This window comes from Hyperolius riggenbachi, chromosome 9 (genome assembly GCF_040937935.1).
Source record: "Hyperolius riggenbachi isolate aHypRig1 chromosome 9, aHypRig1.pri, whole genome shotgun sequence".
NCBI classification, from domain to species: Eukaryota; Metazoa; Chordata; class Amphibia; order Anura; family Hyperoliidae; genus Hyperolius; species Hyperolius riggenbachi.
In genome coordinates this window covers 137,228,592-137,248,319 of record NC_090654.1, presented here as the reverse complement: position 1 = coordinate 137,248,319, position 19,728 = coordinate 137,228,592, and the positions used below count along the sequence as shown (strand labels likewise).

Sequence of the window (19,728 nt, the reverse complement as noted above, 5' to 3'; positions counted from 1 at the left end):
ATTCACTATAGGAGGCAGAGCCAAAATAGCCAATAAAATTTCTTTGCTTGATAAACCGCTTTCATTCTCACATTAATGATGTAAGGAACCCCAAAGCTCACAGACTTGGTCATTGAGTGACTGTGTGTCAAGGTTACAAAAGTGGCAGGAGCCAAATAAACATTTTCACAGGGATAATTTAAACTGCAGCCATTCATATGCTGGATACACATGGTGCGTTCCTGTACTCGATGCGCTGCTTGATTCCCGGCCGCTCGAGCATTTCCGAACGCATTTCGATGATTGTTAGGTCGATTGTCATGTAAAGTATGCCAAATTGACCTAACAATTCATCGAAACGTGAATCGGACATGTCGGAAATGATCGAGCGGCCGCGAATCGACGGGAATCGAGCGGCGCATCGAGTGCGGGAACGCACCGTGTGTATCCAGCATTAAGGTAGCCATTCACTGATAGGTTTGCAGCAGATTTGACCATCAGATAGATTTCTGTCAGATGCCTGTCAGGTCAAATATCCAATAGATTTCATAATGAAATCTATTGTAAATCTATTGAAAATCGATCTAAAGGCATTACTGCACCATTAAACCCAATGCAACTCTATGGGCCATCAATCTGCTGCCAGTCAAATCGATCGAAATCGGCCGCAAATCGATTGATAGATTTGATAGGCTCGAAATCGACCAATGTATGAGCCCCTTTAAGGTTCTCAAACTACCCACACTATGTCACTGGTCGACTGGGATTCATATTCAGGAAAGTTGGTGAAGCCTACAGAAGCCAATCAAAATTCAACTATTGATTTTCAAGGCAAATATTTAAATTGCTGCCATTTTTACAGTGATAATGGCAGAGGCCTCAAACCTGGTACATTCGGTCATTGGGTGACTAGGGTTCAAATTTAGAAAAGGGGGCGTAGCTACAAACAGCCAATCACATTTGCTTCATTTCAATGTGAATTTTTTTATTATTGATGCCAAGGACCCCAAAGCTCATAAACTTGGTAATTTAATAATTGTGTGTCAAGGTTAGAAAAAGTGGGTGGAGCCACCAACAACCAAATACACACCCGGTCTTCAGCTAGTTCACTATAAAACATGGGATCCCTGGATTAATAGACGTAGTGAATTTAACGGTGAGTCTTGGCTGAGTGGGTGAGGAAATTATTATTAAATAGTTCTGAGCAATGCCTATATGGCGTCGAGTTGACAGTAATCTTTTTTTGTCTTTTTATGCTAATCTGTATCTGAGTAATACCAACCTCTTATTTTGTTATATGTTCTTACTTTGTTCAGTTATGTTTTGATTTGCTCACATGTGCCTTATATACAGTATTATGGAACCTTCCCTCTTTACTAGGATTTTTTGTGAACAAATATTGTTATTCTGTCTTCTGTTTCACAATGCTGATTGTGGACAGCTGTTCACTAATGTATGCACTGTAAGTTATACCTGGTGTTTTTCATGATAAAATAATTTTGAAACTAAAACAAATATTCCAAAACTGATGGGGTCTATTTTATCAATGAAGTACATTCATCATCATCCACCTAGAACAGGGCAGTTTTTTAGGCATAGACAAACCAGGCAGATGCCCAGCGTGACAACTGCAGAAGGGGACACTAAAGATCTATTAGATTTGTGGAATCCTTATAAGACAACAACTGTGGCTACACAGCAAAAAAAAGCAAAAAACAAAAAAAAAAAAACCCAACAGCATACTAACCTTTAAAGAAAAACATTTATTTGATACTGCTACAAATCCTGCAATAAATCTGCAGTGTGTCTACTGCCTTCTTTCATGGACGTAGAAATAGGGTTAACATCCTGTGTTTAAAAATGTCCTGCTCTGCTGAGGGTTGTTAAGATTCCTGAGCTGACACAGCTGAGAGATCAAATTACACTTGTGATTAGTCACAGATGAGGGGGGAATTAGACAGGCTAAACTCTCTGAATATACAGTATATACAGTGCATTTCTCTATGTTTTCCTTCTGTCCTGTGCAAGAGTTCAGATGCACTTTAATGATTGCAGTTACTTCTGGTTACCAGCCAGTTGTTGATATATAGAATCTATCCTCCAAACATTTAGACCCAGTGCCTTCTGTTATGCTTCTCCTACCTTTTGAAATGGCCAACCACACTCCAGTCCAATTCAAATTGAAATGCAGTCTGTTAAGTCTGGCATTTAAAAGCATATAGCTTTTCCTCTGTGAGATAATCCACTCTGCCAATAACGATGGTCTCAGACATGCCATGCTTTTTGAGTGCCATAGGAAGAAAGCATTATACAAAAATTGTTCTTGTACCCCTGGGAGTTCAGAGTTCTGGGTGACTTTAAGTCCTTTTTAAAGTAAGCCTGTGTGCAAATGGTTATGGAGTGAGACACAGTCCTATTTTTAAATTGTACCTACCCCTTACTCAGCTGCTCACATTGGCAAATCTTCACTAGACTGGTGCCTCCTAATTCTGTCACCATAGCTATAGATGGCAACACTTGGTCAATGGGAGCAGCTTAGTAGAGGAGGAAGATGTGGACACAACGTATGACTAAAAGCTGTCACACTAGACACAAATTCATATCGCGATGCTCTGCAATGGATCTGCAACAAATGCATGTCAATGGAATCATTTCCATTAAACGCGGTTGCGCCATTGCGGTGCGCTGCAGATAAGACTATGGATTGCATGCTGCCAATTTCTGCAGCACGCATCCAATTCCCCAGCACCAGCAGTGAAGTGTACAGCCGCATCTGGACTTCACGTTGCCCCAGAAGACAACCTCAGGGAGATGTGATGTGGAAAGTCAGATGCAGAAAGCATCTGGGTAATGAAAAAGAGTCCTAAAGACTGAGTCCACACCATAACAGTGAGACAGGGATTAACTTAAAATAGGATAATATGAGTGTATTAGCAGGGGATTACCTCAAAGTACAAGAAAGAGCAGAATATCCATGTGATCTGGATGGCTGACTTTACATGACTCTTGACAGTTTGTGCAAACAACACAGCTAAGTAGCTTCCTGGCCTCACTTTTCTCCATGATGCATCAGTAACTGCAGACAAGTCAGAACATACTGAAGACCAGCAGCTCACTGTTGAGAGCTGTGACCTTCTGTTATTTTTTAATAATGAACAACTAACTGCATTATTTTTTAATAATTGCTAGTTTTTAGTGGAAAGATATGAAAAGAAACACATTCAGAATTCTCCTCCTTCCTGAAGTATCAATTGAATACCTTGCTTACCATAAGGTAGTCTTGAAATGGCTATAGTTGTGCTATCTATTGTAGACTCTTCACTGTCATCTGCATGCTCTTCATAGGGAGGGAAACTTGCAAAGGCAGGAGACAGGTCCTCTTCACCGTCAAGGCTTTCAGCGACAGGAACAGTCGGTTGTAGTGGCATTTCTTGAAGGTTTTTGACAGTGGGAACATCCTCCACATCGAAGTCAGCAGTCCTGGTGGTCTTAGAATCGTTCAGTGGAATTGTGTCTACAAAGCCCTGGGCTTCATTCTCAGCTTTTACCTCTGGCAGCTTCAGTTCCTCAAAGCTTTCAGTAACTGTAATAACGTTCTGGACTCTCTCTATGAGAGGTGGGTGGCTTTCAGTATGGTTCTGTGTTGGAATGAGGTCCTTGCCTAAAAAAACGGATATGAAGTTACTGTAGTGCTGCTAAATGTAATGTTACTTACTACTATTGTAGTTTAATTTAAATACGTTCCCAAAGTGTATGCATTGTAATTTAACAGGACTGCATGCTTGAAAAAAACAAACAAAAAACAACTGACTTTGGTGGGGCCTAACTCCTGTTCTAAAAAAAACTTTTAATCTTCCAGCCTCAATACAGAATATAGGTCTGAGTTCACCAGTCCAACCATCTACTCCGCCTTCCTAACCTCTGCCTGGTTGCTCACCCACCAGAAACTACCCCTCCCCTTCTCTACCTGGCCAGTCACTCACTCTGACCAGCTTTCACTGCTTTGACCGAACAGTGCCTTTCTTCACTAATTTCTAAAGCTCATCTCAATTCCTGTGTTTTGGATCCTATTCCCTCTTATCTTATCCCCCAGCTCCCCGCTTCCTTCATCCCTGCTCTAATGACTACGTTCAACTTCTCCATCTCAACTGGCATTTTCCCTTCCTCATTTAAACAAGCTATCATAACACTAATTGAAAAACCTTCTTTGGACCCTACAGCCGTCTCTATTGTCCAGTCTCACTACTTCCCTTTTGCTTCCAAACTGCTGGAATGACACATATTCAGAACTGTCTGACTTCCTGTCTACTAACTCCTTGATACCCCTTCCAGTCTGACTTCCGATCTTACCATTCTACTGAAACAGTCCTCACCAAAGTTGCAATCGACCTCCTCATTGCAAAATCCTAAAGCCGATTTACTTAACGAATACTCCTAGACCTTTGCTCTGCCACTGTCATCACTGGGTGTCTAGGAACTAGCACATTCTTGGATTAGCTGCTACCTGTTTGGATGCTCTTTCACTGTCTCCTATTCCAACACTAACTGCTTTCCACACCCGCTATCTTTTGGTGTACCACAAGGCTCAGTTTTAGGACTTCTTCTCTTCTCCATCTATACTTATGGCCTGGGACAATTAATACGCTTTTTTGGTTTCCAGTATCACCCTGATGATACTCAAATCTATTGCTCAGCTTCTGACCTCTCTACACCATTATCTTGAGTCCTTTACCGTCTGTCTGCTTTCAAGTCACCCCATTTGATCAAACTTAACATGAACAAAACAGAGATTGTAATATTTCCTCCATCTCTCTACGCTACCCCACCTATGGTTACAATTACCTCAACTTCAAAAGCTCTTTGTCTGGGAGTAACTCTGGACTCTGAGCTCTCATTTCAACACATTAAATAACCTCCTGCTACTTTAATCTAAAAACATCTCCAGAATCCGTCCCTTCCTTACACAAAAGCTAATAAAATGCTTGTGCATGCTCTAATCATGTCGCGTCTTGATTACAGTAACACCCTACTCTGTGGCCTACCAAAAAAACCTCTCTTCCTACTCCTCTGATGCTGCCCTTTTTTGCCAACCCCTCCATTGGCTACCAATCACCCAAAGGATCCAGTTCCTAACACTATCATAAAAAGCTCTACATATGCTATCCCCTCCATACATTTCCTCATTAATCTCCAAATATCACCCATCCTGGAACTTTGCTCCTCCCTTTTGTTGTCCAGCTTGGTCACCTCCTCTCACTCTCACATCCAGAACTTATCACAAGTGTCACGTCTCCTTTGAAACTCTCTTGTCATGCTTCAAGCCTGGACATTTTTTAAAGCATAGTCTTAAGATACACCTATCCAGACAAGCTTAGAATTTGCTTTAGCTAGAATTTAAAGCTCAGTGCATCATCTGCTAACCCCTTTGTCCACTCCCCTACTGTCTGAACCTCACTACCCTCTAGATTGTAAGCTCACAGGAGCAGGGACTTCTCCCTTTTGTTTCCTGCTTCTGTGCAATTTATCAAATGAATATCTATCAGAATAGGTGATGATATTCAAACTATACATCAACTGCATGTACTGTATCTGTACTTGTTTTACTGGTTGTCCTGATTGCACAGTATGTTGAGTTGTTCATGTATCTATGCTCCCTGTATGTTTTGCATGTTGCACAGCACTACAGAACATGTTGGCACTCTATAAATAAAAATAATAATAATAGTGCAGGCAGACTTTCTCTGTAACTGAGGGACATTTTTAAAGGGGGGGGGGGGGCATGGGCGCTAGGAGGGAGAAGGAAGAAACAGAACCAGGCAAAAGTGCACAGAGGAATGAAAGACTCTCATCTGTGGCGCATTTCTCCTACCCATCATCTTTGTCACCACCATGGCTCTCGCAGCGATGAGCAGCTCTCCTGTGACTCATCAGCATGTGATGTAGATGTCACGTACCAACAAGTAGACAGCTGGCATCACCTGAAAAGGTCATATGCTTTTACCCTGCAATTTTCATTTATTTATTTAATTTTTGGGTGGGGAGGGGCACGGACTGAGAAGCCTACCTTGTTCCAATATGGAGGGGGAGGGGTTCACAAGGCTACCTGTGATATCTTGGCAGTGGTGATGACGGCGGGGGAGGGGGGGTGGACTACCTTCTACCTAATTCTGAAATGGTGGGAAGTAAGGAGGGTGTTACAAAAGGCTGCTTCCATGCTAATCACCTCTAGGGGTTACTCCGTGCTACTTAATTCTTATGAGGATGAGGAGTTGCAACCTTATTTGAATGCTTAGTGGGAGGGGGTTAGTCAAGGCTACCTAATTCTTATATTGGGTATCTGTGTGTGCGGGGGGGGGGGGGGGCTACCTATTTCTAGTATATGGAGTGTTTGCATGTTGTTATATTTAGGGGAGGGAGGGGGATACTGGGGGGCCCTCTCTGACTACTTATTTGGGGGGGGGGGGGGGACATATAGTTACATATACTAGAAGTCCCTCTGGCTACCAGATAATGGAGGGCTACTTCTGGCTGCCTATACTTGGAGACAACCTACAGTATAATGGGTGTCACATGCGGCTACCTAATACTGGGTGCCTCTCAGTCTACACATTACATGGGCGTACTTCTGGCCACCTATACGGGGGGGCTACCTGATACTGGTGAGCAGTGAGCACATCTGGCTGGGCTACTGCATCACAACAGGGTGTCCGAGTCTTAGGGGAATGGGGGAGAGAATCTTTATCAATATGCCCCAGAAACTGTCCAGTGCTTACCAAGAGGAGAGACAATGGGCCTGATCCAATTCAATTTACCGCCAAAGTTTTCTCCAAGGCGTTAGTTTACACCTTATCTATATAATGCTTTTAAAGCCACAAGTAAGCAATAAAATACTCAGAATAATTTTGACAGTACTTTTTCACCTACTTTTTGGTACTTGATCAATGGCAGAGTGCTGAGAAGTTACTTTAAACAGAACTTGAGTTTTATCCCCTAGGAGAAAAGTGAATGGGATTGGCCCAATGTAGCTGAAAAATTCTATTTTTTTTCTAAATAGAGGATAGGAACTGTTAGTCCTCACCCATCATCATAACCCCTCAAACCCGTAGGCTCTGTCGGTGGTTGCAGGAGTGCATCCCACCTCTGTGAATATACTTCACTACTCTACCCTTACTTCCTCTCATTACAAAAAAGTCACAAATATCACAACCTGCTGATTGTGCTATCTGTGATTTTTTTTTTATCCACATCCACAATTAAGATTTAGTATTTTTTTTTTGGGGGGGGGGGGGCGGGGGGGGGGAGGGGGGATGCATTGTGTGGACCCCTTGATTGTTTGTCTCTAATTAGTTATCATTGAAAATTACAGTCCAGCTCCACAGAAACTGTTTTATATAGCCCTAGGACAACTGAAGTGGGAGGGATTTGGGGGATGCCATATTTATTTCTTTTTAAGCAATGACAGTTGCCTGGCTATCTTACTCATTCTCTACCTCTAATACTTATAGCCACAGACCCTCAGACCCTGAACAAGCGTATTCAGATCAGGTGTTTCTGACACTATTGTCGGATCTAACAAGACTAGCTGCATGCTTGTTTCTGGTATTATTCATATACTTCTGTAGCTAAATAGATCAGCAGGGCTGCCAGGCAACTGGTATTGTTTAAAAGGAAATAAATATGGCAACCTCCATATACTTCTCACTTCTGTTCTCCTTTAACCCTTTAAGTGAGAAAAAAAGGAACACAGACTTTTTTCAAGTAGAACTAGGACATGTTTATCTCATCTTGGGCCTGATGCACTATGCAACAGTAAAGTACCATTGCAACTTGTGCGTTACCGTGATAACGCACATGACGCTAATGAGTTAACAGGCGGTGCTCACCAGGCGTTAGTAATGATAAAATTGCAACTTTACTATTGCATCATTTATTAGGGCCCATGCTACTTCAGACACTTTTAAAGGAAACCTGGAATGAGTGAGATATTAAGGCTGCTATATTAATTTCGTTTTAAACAATACCAGTTGTCTGACAGTCCTGCTGAGCACTTTGGATGCAGTAGTGTCTGGATCACACACTTGAAATAAGCATGTGGCTAATCCAATCAGACTTCAGTCATGCTGATCTGCATGCTTGTTCTGGGTCTATGGCAGTGGCGTAACAATAGAGGCTGCAGCCCCTGCACCCTTGGGAGAGGGCCCTCTGGGGCCTGCCCAGGGCCGTTTTGGGGGGCAGGAGGGGTCTCAGCATGAGGGGAGAGCATGGCCTCCTCATCCCCCCTCACCTCATGTTCTCCCCTCAGCGCTCCCCATCCAGCATCAATCATTGGCAGCAGCGGTGGGCAGAAACACATACCTCCATGTGTTCCATGCGCCAGAGGTTCTGTTCTCTAAGTGTCTGACGCTACTTCCTTTTTCTCAGGAAGTAGCGTGTGGCACTTAGACATTGGACCTCCGCGGTGGAGCACATGGAGGTATGTGTTCCTGCCCGCCGCTGCTGCCAATTATTGATGCTGGAGGGGGAGTGCTGAGGGGAGAATCCAAGGTAAGGCAGGGGGGGTGGCCCTCCTCCCTGCCGATGTAGGTGGTCATGCTCTCCCCTCATGCTGAAACCCCTCCTGCCCACCAAAACGGACCTGAGTGGGCCAACCAGCAAGCTGCCTCTGACTCACTTGGGGGTGCAGTGGCCATGCTCTGTGCCCCCTTACAGTGCTGAATCTGGGGATATGTGTCCCCTCCATGCCCACCAATCTGCATTGTTTCGGTAGAAATAATTTATGTCAGTCCCCATATCCCTCTTATTTTAGGTGTGCTTTAAGAGGGTTTTCAGCTTAACCAACTATCTATCTCTAAAATCTCGAACAGCACATAGATTTTATTGCTGTACCTCTGAAACAGTATACATCATATTTAGTTTGAGGATCTGGAAAGCCTGTCTGGTTGCGGAATTGAAAGACTGTCTTGACCCCAGATAAGTTTCCTCCACACTTTTCTCTTGGTGCGACAATTGGGTACCGCACACTTCCATCAGAAAGCCAGCCAGGATTGCAGTGATCTACACCCTCATTCCATGCAGCATAAAGTTGTCCAGTGGATGCTATTTCAACTCCCATTGTACTGCAGTGGTCTTTGGCTTCAGTGAATGTGAATTTATTTGGTGAGGAACCTAGAATCACTTCACCTAAATAAGGGAGAAAAGAACAATTCACAAACTAGTCTCCTGCAGAAAGCTAAAGCTAAGCTAAAGTGTGTTTCATTATTTAAAACCACTGATATAAACATTCTGAAATTAAAACTTCAACAAAAAGACAAAACAAATTCTGGTTATTTATAAGTTTTGGTGGCATGTACATAATAGCAATTGGCTACTAGAGATGGCCCGAACGGTTCACCGGCGAACGGTTCCCGACGAACTTCCGTGGTTCGCGTTTGCGGAGAACCGCAAACTTTTCTGGAAGTTCGTATCGCCCCAATAGTGCATCATTAGGGTCAACTTTGACCCTATACATCACAGTCAGCAGGCACATTGTAGCCAATCAGGCTACACTCCCTCCTGGAGCCCCACCCCCCCTTATAAAAGGCAGGCAGCATCAGGCATTGGACTCACTCGTGTGCCTGCAGTAATTAGAGAAGGGAGAGCTGCTGTGCAGAGACCTATAGGGAAAGCTTAGGTAGGCTCTTGTAGGCTTCTTAGCTTGCTATTTGCTGATTCTTATTTCTAAAAAAGCACCCCTTAACAGCTCTTTTGAGAGCTAATATTGTTCTAGTGATCTTTTTTTTGTGTGTGTGTGTGTGTGTGTCCCACAGACACTTGTGTTGGATAGACAGCCTTGGTAATTCCTACTGTGTGTGTCACTGTCAGGCCCAGCACATTCAGTGACTACCTGTGTGTGTGACAGGTGCACATTGTAATACCCATCACTGCATATACCTGCCTGTTGTTCACAGTGCACCCACCTACCTACATGAGCGCACGCAGTGTCACTGTGCCTGTCCGGTACCTGTCTGTGTGTGACAGGTGCACATTGTAATACCCCTCACTGCATATACTTACCTGTTGTTCAGTGCACCCACCTACCTACGTAAGCGCACGCAGTGTGATATTTAATACCACCAGTCACTGTACCTGTTCACAGTACGTGTGTGTGACAGGTGCACATTTGTAATACCCATCACTGCATATATCTACCTGTTGTGTTCAGTGCACCCACCTAACTACGTGAGTGCACGCAGTGTGATATACCACTCCGTGCATACCTGTTAACTGCACCTGACCCAGGCAGACCCAGAGGAAGGCCACCCGGCAGGTCTGTGCGAGGTCATGCTGATGTGATTTTGTGCGGCCCTGGACCAAAGTACAGTGCTCAGAAGAAGGCATGTCCCATCAACTCCCAAGATTGTCAGGACGTGGTTGACTATTTAACACAGAACACCACATCTTCCGCAGCCACCAGCGCTACTACAAGCACCACATCCGTTGCATTTGACACTTCGCAGGAGTTATTTGGTGGTGAAATCACTGATGCTCAGCCATTATTGTTTCAACAAGATGAAGGCGCTAAGCAAGTTACACCACCTCATATGTCTGAGTTAGGCGACACTATGGACGTAACGTGTGAGGAGGAGGAGGATGAAGTACCTGCTGTTGGTGCAGTTCATGGGGTGTCTGAGGCAAGCAAAGCTGGGCAGGATGATTATGATGATTATGATGATTATGATGATACGGATGTCACGTGAGTTCCCAATAGAGGAGATGAACAGGGGGACAGTTCAGAGGGGGAGTCAGAGAGGAGTAGGAGGAGATGAGTTCCTGAAAGAAGCAGGGGGAGCTCGTCATCAGAAACAGCTGGTGGCAGTGTCCGGCGCCATGTATCGCAACCTATGGACAGCCAGCCAACATGCCCTTCAACGTCAGCTGCTAATGCCACCATAGGCCATCACCCCGGGGGGGTTCAGCGGTTTGGAAATGTTTTAATGTGTCTGCCTCAGATCAGAGCAATGCCATCTGTTCTCTCTGCCTCCAAAAATTGAGCCGTGGAAAGGCCAACACCCACGTAGGGACAAATGCCTTACGAAGGCACATGGAGAAAAGGCACAAACTGCAATGGGAAGAGCACCAGAGAAAAAGCAGCACACGAAACAAAAGCCACCCTCCTTCTCCTCTCCAGCATCTTCAGCAGCTTTCTCCCTTGCACCTTCACAGCCACCCTCCTCCACTCCACCTCTGACCTTGAGCGGTTCCTGCTCCTCTGCTCACAGCAGCCAGGTGTCTGTGAAGGAAATCTTTGAGCGGAAGAAGCCAATTTCTGCCAGTCACCCCCTTGCCCGGCATCTGACAGCTGGCTTGGTGGAACTGTTAGCTCGCCAGCTGTTACCATACCAGCTGGTGGACTCTGAGGCCTTCCATAAATTTGTGGCCATTGGGACACCGCAGTGGAAGATACCAGGCCGCAATTATTTATCTCAAAAGGCAATACCCAAACTGTACCGTGAAGTTGAGAGGCAAGTAGTGTCATCTCTGGCACACAGCGTTGGGTCAAGGGTCCATCTACGGATGCCTAGTCTGCCAAGCATGGTCAGGGCAGGTACATTAATTACACAGCCCATTGGGTCAACCTGGTGACCGCTGACAAGCAAGGAGTACGTGGCTGTGCAGCGGACCAAATTGTGACACCACCACGGCTTTCAGGCAGGCCTCTTGCCACTTGTTCCTGCTACATCCTCTTCGTTGTCATCATCCTCCTCCTCCTTGGCTGAGTGGCAGTTCAACTCTACTGGTGCTGTGATCTCCTCTCCAGCTACACAGCCCCAGCTCCCCAGGGCCTATGCTGCATGCCAGGTACGCCATCTTAGAAATGTCTTGCCTCAAACCGGAGAGTCCCACTGGAGCAGCTCTCCTGGCTGCTCTTAACAAACCGGTGGATCAGTGGCTGACCCCGCACCAGCTGGAGATCGGCAACGTGGTGTGTGACAATGGCAGTAATCTCATTTCCGCTTTGAATTTGGGAAAGCTGACACATGTACCCTGCATGGCACATTTGCTGAATCTAGTCATTCAAAGATTTGTGTCAAAGTACCCAGGCTTAGAGGATGTCCTGAAGCAGGGCAGGAAGTTGTGTGGGCATTTCAGGTGGTCTTACACGGCCATGGCACGCTTTGCCGATATTCAGCGGAGAAACAAGTTGCGGGTGAGACGCCTGATTTGCGATAGCCCGACTCACTGGAATTCGACCCTCCTTATGTTCTCTCGCCTGCTAGAACAGGAGAAAGCCTTCACCCAGTACCTCTACAATTACAGACTCTCTGGGGAGATGGGGATGTTCTGGCCCAACAACTGAACACTCATACAAAATGCATGCAGGTTCATGCGGCTGTTTGAGGAGGTGACCAACCTGGTGAGTCACAGTGAAGACACCATCAGCGACTTGATCCCGTACACTTACTCCCTGGAGCGTGCCGTGCGTAGTGTGGTGGATCAAGCTGTGGAGGAGCGTGAACAGGAACAGTTACAGGAGGAAGCGTTGTGGGATCAATTCTCATCAGCACCAGATGTTTCCTCAACACCTGCGGCAGCACAGAGGGGGGAGGAGGAGGAAGAGTCGTGTGGGGAAGAGGAGTCAGACTCGGATGATGAGGAAGGTCTTTCTTTGGAGGAGGAGGCAGCGGCAGAAGAAAAACTGCAGAAGGCGTCGCAGGGGGCTTGTGCTGCTCAACGTTCCCGTGGTATTGTTCGTGGCTGGGGGGAGGATGAGCACTTACCTGACGTCACTGAGGAAGAGCAAGAGGAGATGGATAGAACGTCTGCATCCAACTTTGTACAGAGGGCATTTCATGCTGTCCAGCCTGTTGAGGGACCTCCGTATAAAAAACTCAATGGGAATGAGCTGTACTGGGTGGCCACGCTACTAGACCCTCGGTATAGGCACAAAGTGGCGGGGATGTTTCCAAATCACCAGAAGGCAGAAAGGATGCAGCACTTGCAGAACAATCTGGCAACTATGCTTTACAATGCGTTTAAGGGTGATGTCACAGCACAACGCAATAAAGGTACTACTGCCAGTAATCCTTCTCCCATGTCAACGCAGGCAAGGACAGGATGCTCCAGCGATCTCATGGTGATGTCGGACATGTGGACATTCTTTAGTCCAACACCTCGCCTTAGCCCTTCCGCATCCACCCTCCACCAATGCCTGGACCGGCAGGTAGCCGACTACTTGGCCTTAAGTGTGGATTTAGACACTGTGAGCAGCGATGAACCCTTGGACTACTGGGTGCGCAGGCTTGACCGGTGGCCAGAGCTGTCACAATTTGCCATCCAACTTCTGTCTTGCCCTGCCTCAAGCGTCCTGTCAGAAAGCGCAAAGGTGTACAGAGGCGCCGAAAGGATAAAAATATAAAAAACAGACAACAGAGCTGTCGATTTTCAAAACATATATATAGTTTATTCAATTGCTCCCAGTAGAGAGTCGCAACGCGTTTCGCGGGCAAGGACCCGCTTCTTCAGGCAATAAAGGGCAGGAGCAATACACTAGAAAATGACAGAGATACATGGCAATCATCAGAATACTGTGTGTGGTACAATTGTATGTGTTCAGTATGTTATATAAACACATGATTATTACAGCGTGGATAATAACAACAACAACATGCATATGTTTATCATAAAAATTCCATATTGCAACCTATATTACATTGTGATCCTATCTCAAAGGATGCCATGTTAGGGTGGTCTAGTTAGTGGTGGAATAGTATGTATATCACAAATAAGTCTAGATGCCTATATATATATATATATATATATATATATATATATATATATATATATATACATATATATAAATATATATATATATATATATATATATATATATATATACATGTGGCTGTCCATTCAGCTATGTGAGTATTGGACCCAGGGGGGGAGTATATATGTGGGCTGTGCTGCATGAATGGGGGTTACATATTGGTGCTGTTAGGTGGGGGTAGGCGAAATAGCTGGCAGTGGAGATAACATAGTGATAATGAGCGAGGTTTCCCGTGGTTGGGCTGCTTAAGTATGAGGGAGAAGGAGTAGGGACTTACCAGCGTGTAGTCTAGACGATGCTTGGCACCTCTGTGCCGGCACTTTGCGAGTGTGGGGTTTAAGAGGGGAAGTGGGGAAGAGGTGGATGACGTGGCGTAGGCGGGGCGGTGCGGAGGACGCGATTGGGCAGCTGGGTTTGTAGGCCAATGTGGAGGGGATGGGCGGAGTACAGAGGGCGGCTGCATTCTGAGTGACAGCGCGCGGTGGACGGTGGGGCGGGTGTGACGTGGCCCTGGTTTTATGCGCATGTGCGCGCTATGTGTGTTGAGAGTGTGGAGCGCATCACCCTCTTCCGCATTAGTGGCAGGCATTTTTGACAAGGGAAGGGAGAGGGTGAGATACATGGCGAGTTGCCCATACTCGCTATACATAAGAATTACACATTCTAGTGCAGTGATCCATATGCATCTATGATGCGGATGCGCATGGATTATGCTTCTTTTAGATTATTTTATAAGTGTGGCAATTCACATATATATTTATATTAAATTAAATAAAGAGCGCTGCTGCCCTCTATTGGACTAAGTATCAAAATAGTATTGGAGTTCACCTTCATCTAGAGGAATTACTGTCTCTGTGACTGTATAGGATGTTCTAGCAGACATTAAATAACAGATAGTGAATGTAATTTCTGTTGATACAAGCACATTCAGGTCAGAAAGGACCTTCAGCGCAGTTGGAGGCATTGTCACTGAGAAGAGAAGTCGCCTAAGTCACAAAAGTGTTCAGTACCTCACCTTTATCAAAATGAATGAAGCATGGATCCCGGAGGGCTACTGCCTGCCCAAAGACTAAGTCAGTCCCCACACACAGCATCTCTGCCTGCACGCCATGAGACTGCCTGCCCCATGACTAAGTCGCTCCCCACACAGCACCTCTGCCCGCAGGCCGCTTGACTGCCTTCTCCGCCACCCCCAACAGGGTCCAGGACTCCAGGTGGCTTCCTGAATTTTTAAGGCCGCTGCTAGCAGTGGCCACTATACTACTTTTTCTGGTGTGTGTACATGCCTACCTAATTTTTCTGGCTGCACTGCAGCTGCAACAACAAAACAAAAGGCATGTACATGTGCCAATTCCCCTTTGTGAACATTACCTTGCCGTGGTGAAGGGGCTTGCGTATCACAATGAAGCAATGACCGACGGCGATATGAGTGTCTCGGAGGGGGGGGGGGGAGGTGCACATCTAAGATAATAAGGTCGTTGCTTCATTGTGGTCAGACCAAATTTGATCAGCTGGACAGTCACTGTTGTTCTATCATTGAGTTACCACAGCCCGGCGACCATATGGGCTTGAAAACCGCCACGGCCTGCACTCTGGCCATGGTGCGCGCCAGTCCAGCATGGCCGTCACAACGCAAACAGCTTTTTGCGGTGCGTTACACAGTGAGTTTGGTGCGTCAGAAGCAGTACTCTAATTACACTCCCTCATTGATGTATACACATGCAAGATATTTTTAAGCACTTTAGGCCTGCAATTTAGCATTCAATGTGATTTCTGCCCTTAAAACGCTGCTTTGCGTCGAATGCAGATTTCCCCCCGGGACTTTTGGCGTGTATCCCACTCATCCATGCAAAAACTCAGATGTTAGACCCCATGAAACATCTTTTCCATCACTTTTGTGGCCAGCATAAGCGTTTCTAGTTTTCAAAGTTGGCCTCCCGTTGAAGTCTATTGCTGTTCGCGAAAGTTCGCGCGAACCAAACTTTTGCGGAAGTTCGCGGCTCGCGAACTGAAAATCAGAGGTTCGGGCCATCTCTATTGGCTACAGCACACATAAGCTGGATGTTTTTAATCATAATGCATCACAATTACGATGTTACACTAGACACTGAACTTGTCTGCATAGTATAGCCCGAATCACTTTCAACTGTCCATTGCTATGATCATTGTTTTGTGCTGCATTACATTTACATTACATTATTGCATTACATTTCCAACAGTTGAATTTTATACAAGGCATTGAGCCTCATTGCTGCTTGTCTGGATAGTACAGACCTAACCCTTTTAAAGGGAACCTTAACTGAACGGGGGGTAAAGAGTTTCACTTACCTGGGGCTATTACCAGCCCCCTGCAGCAGTCCTGTGCCCTCGGCGCCGCTCTGGAATCCTCTGGTCCCCCGCTGTCACTTAGTTTCGTTTTTGACGACTCACCAGTCGCCGGCCGCCATGCGTATTATTGGACGCATTCACCAATGCAATTAGCGTTATTGCGGACCGCAACGCGTATAAAAATACGCGTTGCCGCATTCCGCACGCGTAGATATGCGGCAACGCGTATTTTAGTACGCGTTGCGGTCCGCAATAGCGCTAATTGCATTGGTGAATGCGTCCAATAATACGCATGGCGGCCGGCGACTGGTGAGTAACTAAGTGACAGCGGGGGACCAGAGGATTCCAGAGCGGCGCCGAGGGCACAGGACTGCTGCAGGGGGTTGGTAATAGCCCCAGGTAAGTGAAACTCTTTACCCCCCGTTCAGTTAAGGTTCCCTTTAACTGTTCATTACTGTAATCATTGATTTGTGCTGTCTGTGACACTTATTCTACTAGATTTGCAACTGCACAGTATTACACCAGGCAATTAGCAGCACTACTGCTTGTCTGTATAGTACAACCTCCACTTCTCCATCATCACCTTTCACAACCAGCTTACTTTTTTTTCAATGCTTTCATTGTGCTCAGAATGGTCAGTGTGGGGATAAATGATAGAAAATGAACTCTCATTCTTGCTCAACTCCACTGACTGTATACACAGGTGAATGAGGATGAATCAGGATGATACCATTTATTGGTTAACTTAACTGTTATCATCCTGATTCAAAACACCTTTCCTCTGGGTATTGTGAGGGTTCCAATCAGATACTGACTCTTTCAAACTGGTCAGTATTACTGGCATACAGCTGAAGAAAAAAAAAATCATGGACTAGTCCAAAACCTGTCACTTCTGGCAGAGTTCTACTACCTACTGTAAGTGACAGCAACATAGGAGAAAAGTAATTTATAGCTCATTTTATTCTGGAAAAAATGTACTTCTTATTTATATATGTTTGCACATATTTTAAATTTTACAGTTTTTCGCTGTAGTGCCCTCTTATCAGCATTTGTGTGTAATCTGTGTGAAGGTATGCTAAAGGTGTCCATTAACAAAACAATTTTTAGTGAACAATCAGATTTTCGATCAAGTTATTCAGATTGTACTGTATGAAAACAGAGAAACTCGTGGGCCCAATAGATCAGAAGCAATTCCATTATATTGTGGATATAGTCATAGATATGATCACAGCTGGTTTATATATGATTACAACCAGTGACTGTGTTCTGCAAAGGCCCCAAAGGACACTGCCTTGGGCAGAAGAATGCACAGGGCATATGGGAAGGCGCAGATGTAATTTTCCATGCCCACATTGGGACAGTCACACTGTTCTGGTCTGTACACAGACGTCCACTTTGTTGTGCATACTGTAGTCTGTATTTGTGTGCATCGAGCTAAACAGGAGAGTCTGGGACATCTAAACAGAAAGGGGGCATAATGATCAGCTGACAGCAGGCAGCAGTTGCATGATGATTGCAGCCTGCCTAGCCCGCTGTCATAGCATTCTCTGGCTCAGCCTTCCTGACCAACTCCAGCAGAACAAAAGCATGAAATATCGATCTAAGAAAGATACATAGAGCGCTCCATAGTGTAAAAACATAAAGCAATTTAATATGCGCAAGTTTAAAACGTACTTACAAAATCAAAGGATGCAATAAAGCTCATAGATAGCCTGCAGACACCTATTTCCCTCCTGTAGTGTGGGCACCGTCAGGCTGTGGCCAGCAGCGTGACGTCCGATGATCTGGAGAGGCTCTCACTGGAGGGGGGCGTGTCTGCTGTCACGGCGTGTCTGCTGTCACGACAGCATGTAAGCCTCCTGTTCCCCCCTCCTGGAGGTGCATGGAGCTGTGCAGGAGAAGGAAGAGAGGAGGGAACAGGAGGCTTACATGCTGTCGTGACAGCAGACACGCCGTGACAGCAGACACGCCCCCCACCAGTGAGAGCCTCTCCAGATCATCGGACGTCACGCTGCTGGCCACAGCCTGACGGTGCCCACACTACAGGAGGGAAATAGGTGTCTGCAGGCTATCTATGAGCTTTATTGCATCCTTTGATTTTGTAAGTACGTTTTAAACTTGCGCATATTAAATTGCTTTATGTTTTTACACTATGGAGCGCTCTATGTATCTTTCTTAGATCGATATTTCTTGCTGTTTACCCTATTGGAGAGCGGCTCCTTGATCATCATATGATATTTTATGCGGCGTGGACAGTCTATTGGAGCGCTAGACACATCTTTTTGTATTCAGAACAAAAGCATGGTAGAGCAGGGAAGGCTCCCTAGTACTGTCTGATAAGATTTCTCCACCCCACTGGGCTTGATGACCCCTCCTCTGCTCCTAATGGAACCTGATGAAATGAGAAGTAGTTGTGGACTTACCTCCTCATTGAAGACTTGAATTGTCTAATTCAGGCAAAAAAAAAAAATGGTATACTCCACAAAACAATGCAACATGTTTTGCAGGTATTTCAGGCAATTAACATGAATAACTGATTATGAGCTCTTAGCAGTCACTGGCACCTCTGTCTCAGGGGGGCAGGAGTTTAGTCAAACACTACCTCCCATTTTTAAATTGTTTTTAGTGTTTTTTTTAATCTTCTTGGTGTGTGTTTTGTCCTATTACCAGGGCTGGATTTCTGCAAAGGCCACAGAGGCCATGGCCTAGGGCGGTAAAAAATCAGAAGGATAAAAGGGCGGCAGGACCTGAGAGAGATAAGAGGCTGCATGTCAAAATAAATCATTTATTCTGCTCTGAAGCCGCCCGGCTTTGCTGCACACACAGTAAGAATTCCAGAGCTCTGTGTATTTTCCTTACTTCTTGGTGTGTGATGAGACAGTGCTATCTCCTGAACCTACAAGCTTCAGTTTAAAGGGACTCCGAGCTCAGAGTAAAAATAAAATTTGAACTTACCCGGGGCTTTCTCCATCCCAGCCCTGGTCGGGACGTCCCACGCCGGCCTCCTGGCTCTTCTCCCGGCGGCTGTCCGCATAGCGCGGACAGGCCGGTCCCCCGGGCGACACTGGCGAGTGTCGGGCCTTCTCCTTCCGCATACATCACGAATGACGTCACAAGCCGGCCGCCGCGCATCATGACGGCGGCCCGCGTGACAGCACGGCGCATGTGCGATTAAACCGCGCATGCGCCGTGCTGTCACGCCAGCCGCAGTCATGACGCGTGGCGGCCGGCGTGTGACGTCATTCGTGATGTATACGGAAGGAGAAGGCCCGACACTCGCCAGTGTCGCCCGGGGGACCGGCCTGTCCGCGCTATGCGGACAGCCGCCGGGAGAAGAGCCAGGAGGCCGGCGTGGGACCATCCGACCAGGGCTGGAGAAAGCCCCGGGTAAGTTCAAATTTTATTTTTACTCTGAGCTCGGAGTCACTTTAATGCCAGTGGTGTAGAGAAACATGGATCACCATGTGCTTGCTGGGCAGTCTGTGACTCTGGTTGTTGACATAATTTCTGATCCAGTAAGGTATACATTTTAACATAATTATTTCCACTTTACAACTCAAGCTGAGCTAAGCAATGTATTGCTGGTCAGACTCTGTTAATGACTTGAGCCATTCCTT

General features: G+C 45.9%; 1 protein-coding gene across 2 annotated transcripts in view; it reads right to left on the bottom strand.

Annotated features, from left to right (window-relative positions):
• BCAN (brevican) overlaps positions 1–19,728 on the bottom strand; it is a 101,969-nt gene that overhangs the window by 49,876 nt on the left and 32,365 nt on the right. For both annotated transcript variants that reach the window (XM_068251718.1, XM_068251719.1), the window contains exons 6-7: positions 8,866–9,159; positions 3,248–3,640 (exon numbers count right to left, since the gene is read on the bottom strand). In XM_068251718.1, coding sequence (XP_068107819.1) covers positions 3,248–3,640; positions 8,866–9,159 — 687 coding nt within the window. The remainder of the gene's footprint in view (positions 1–3,247; positions 3,641–8,865; positions 9,160–19,728) is intronic.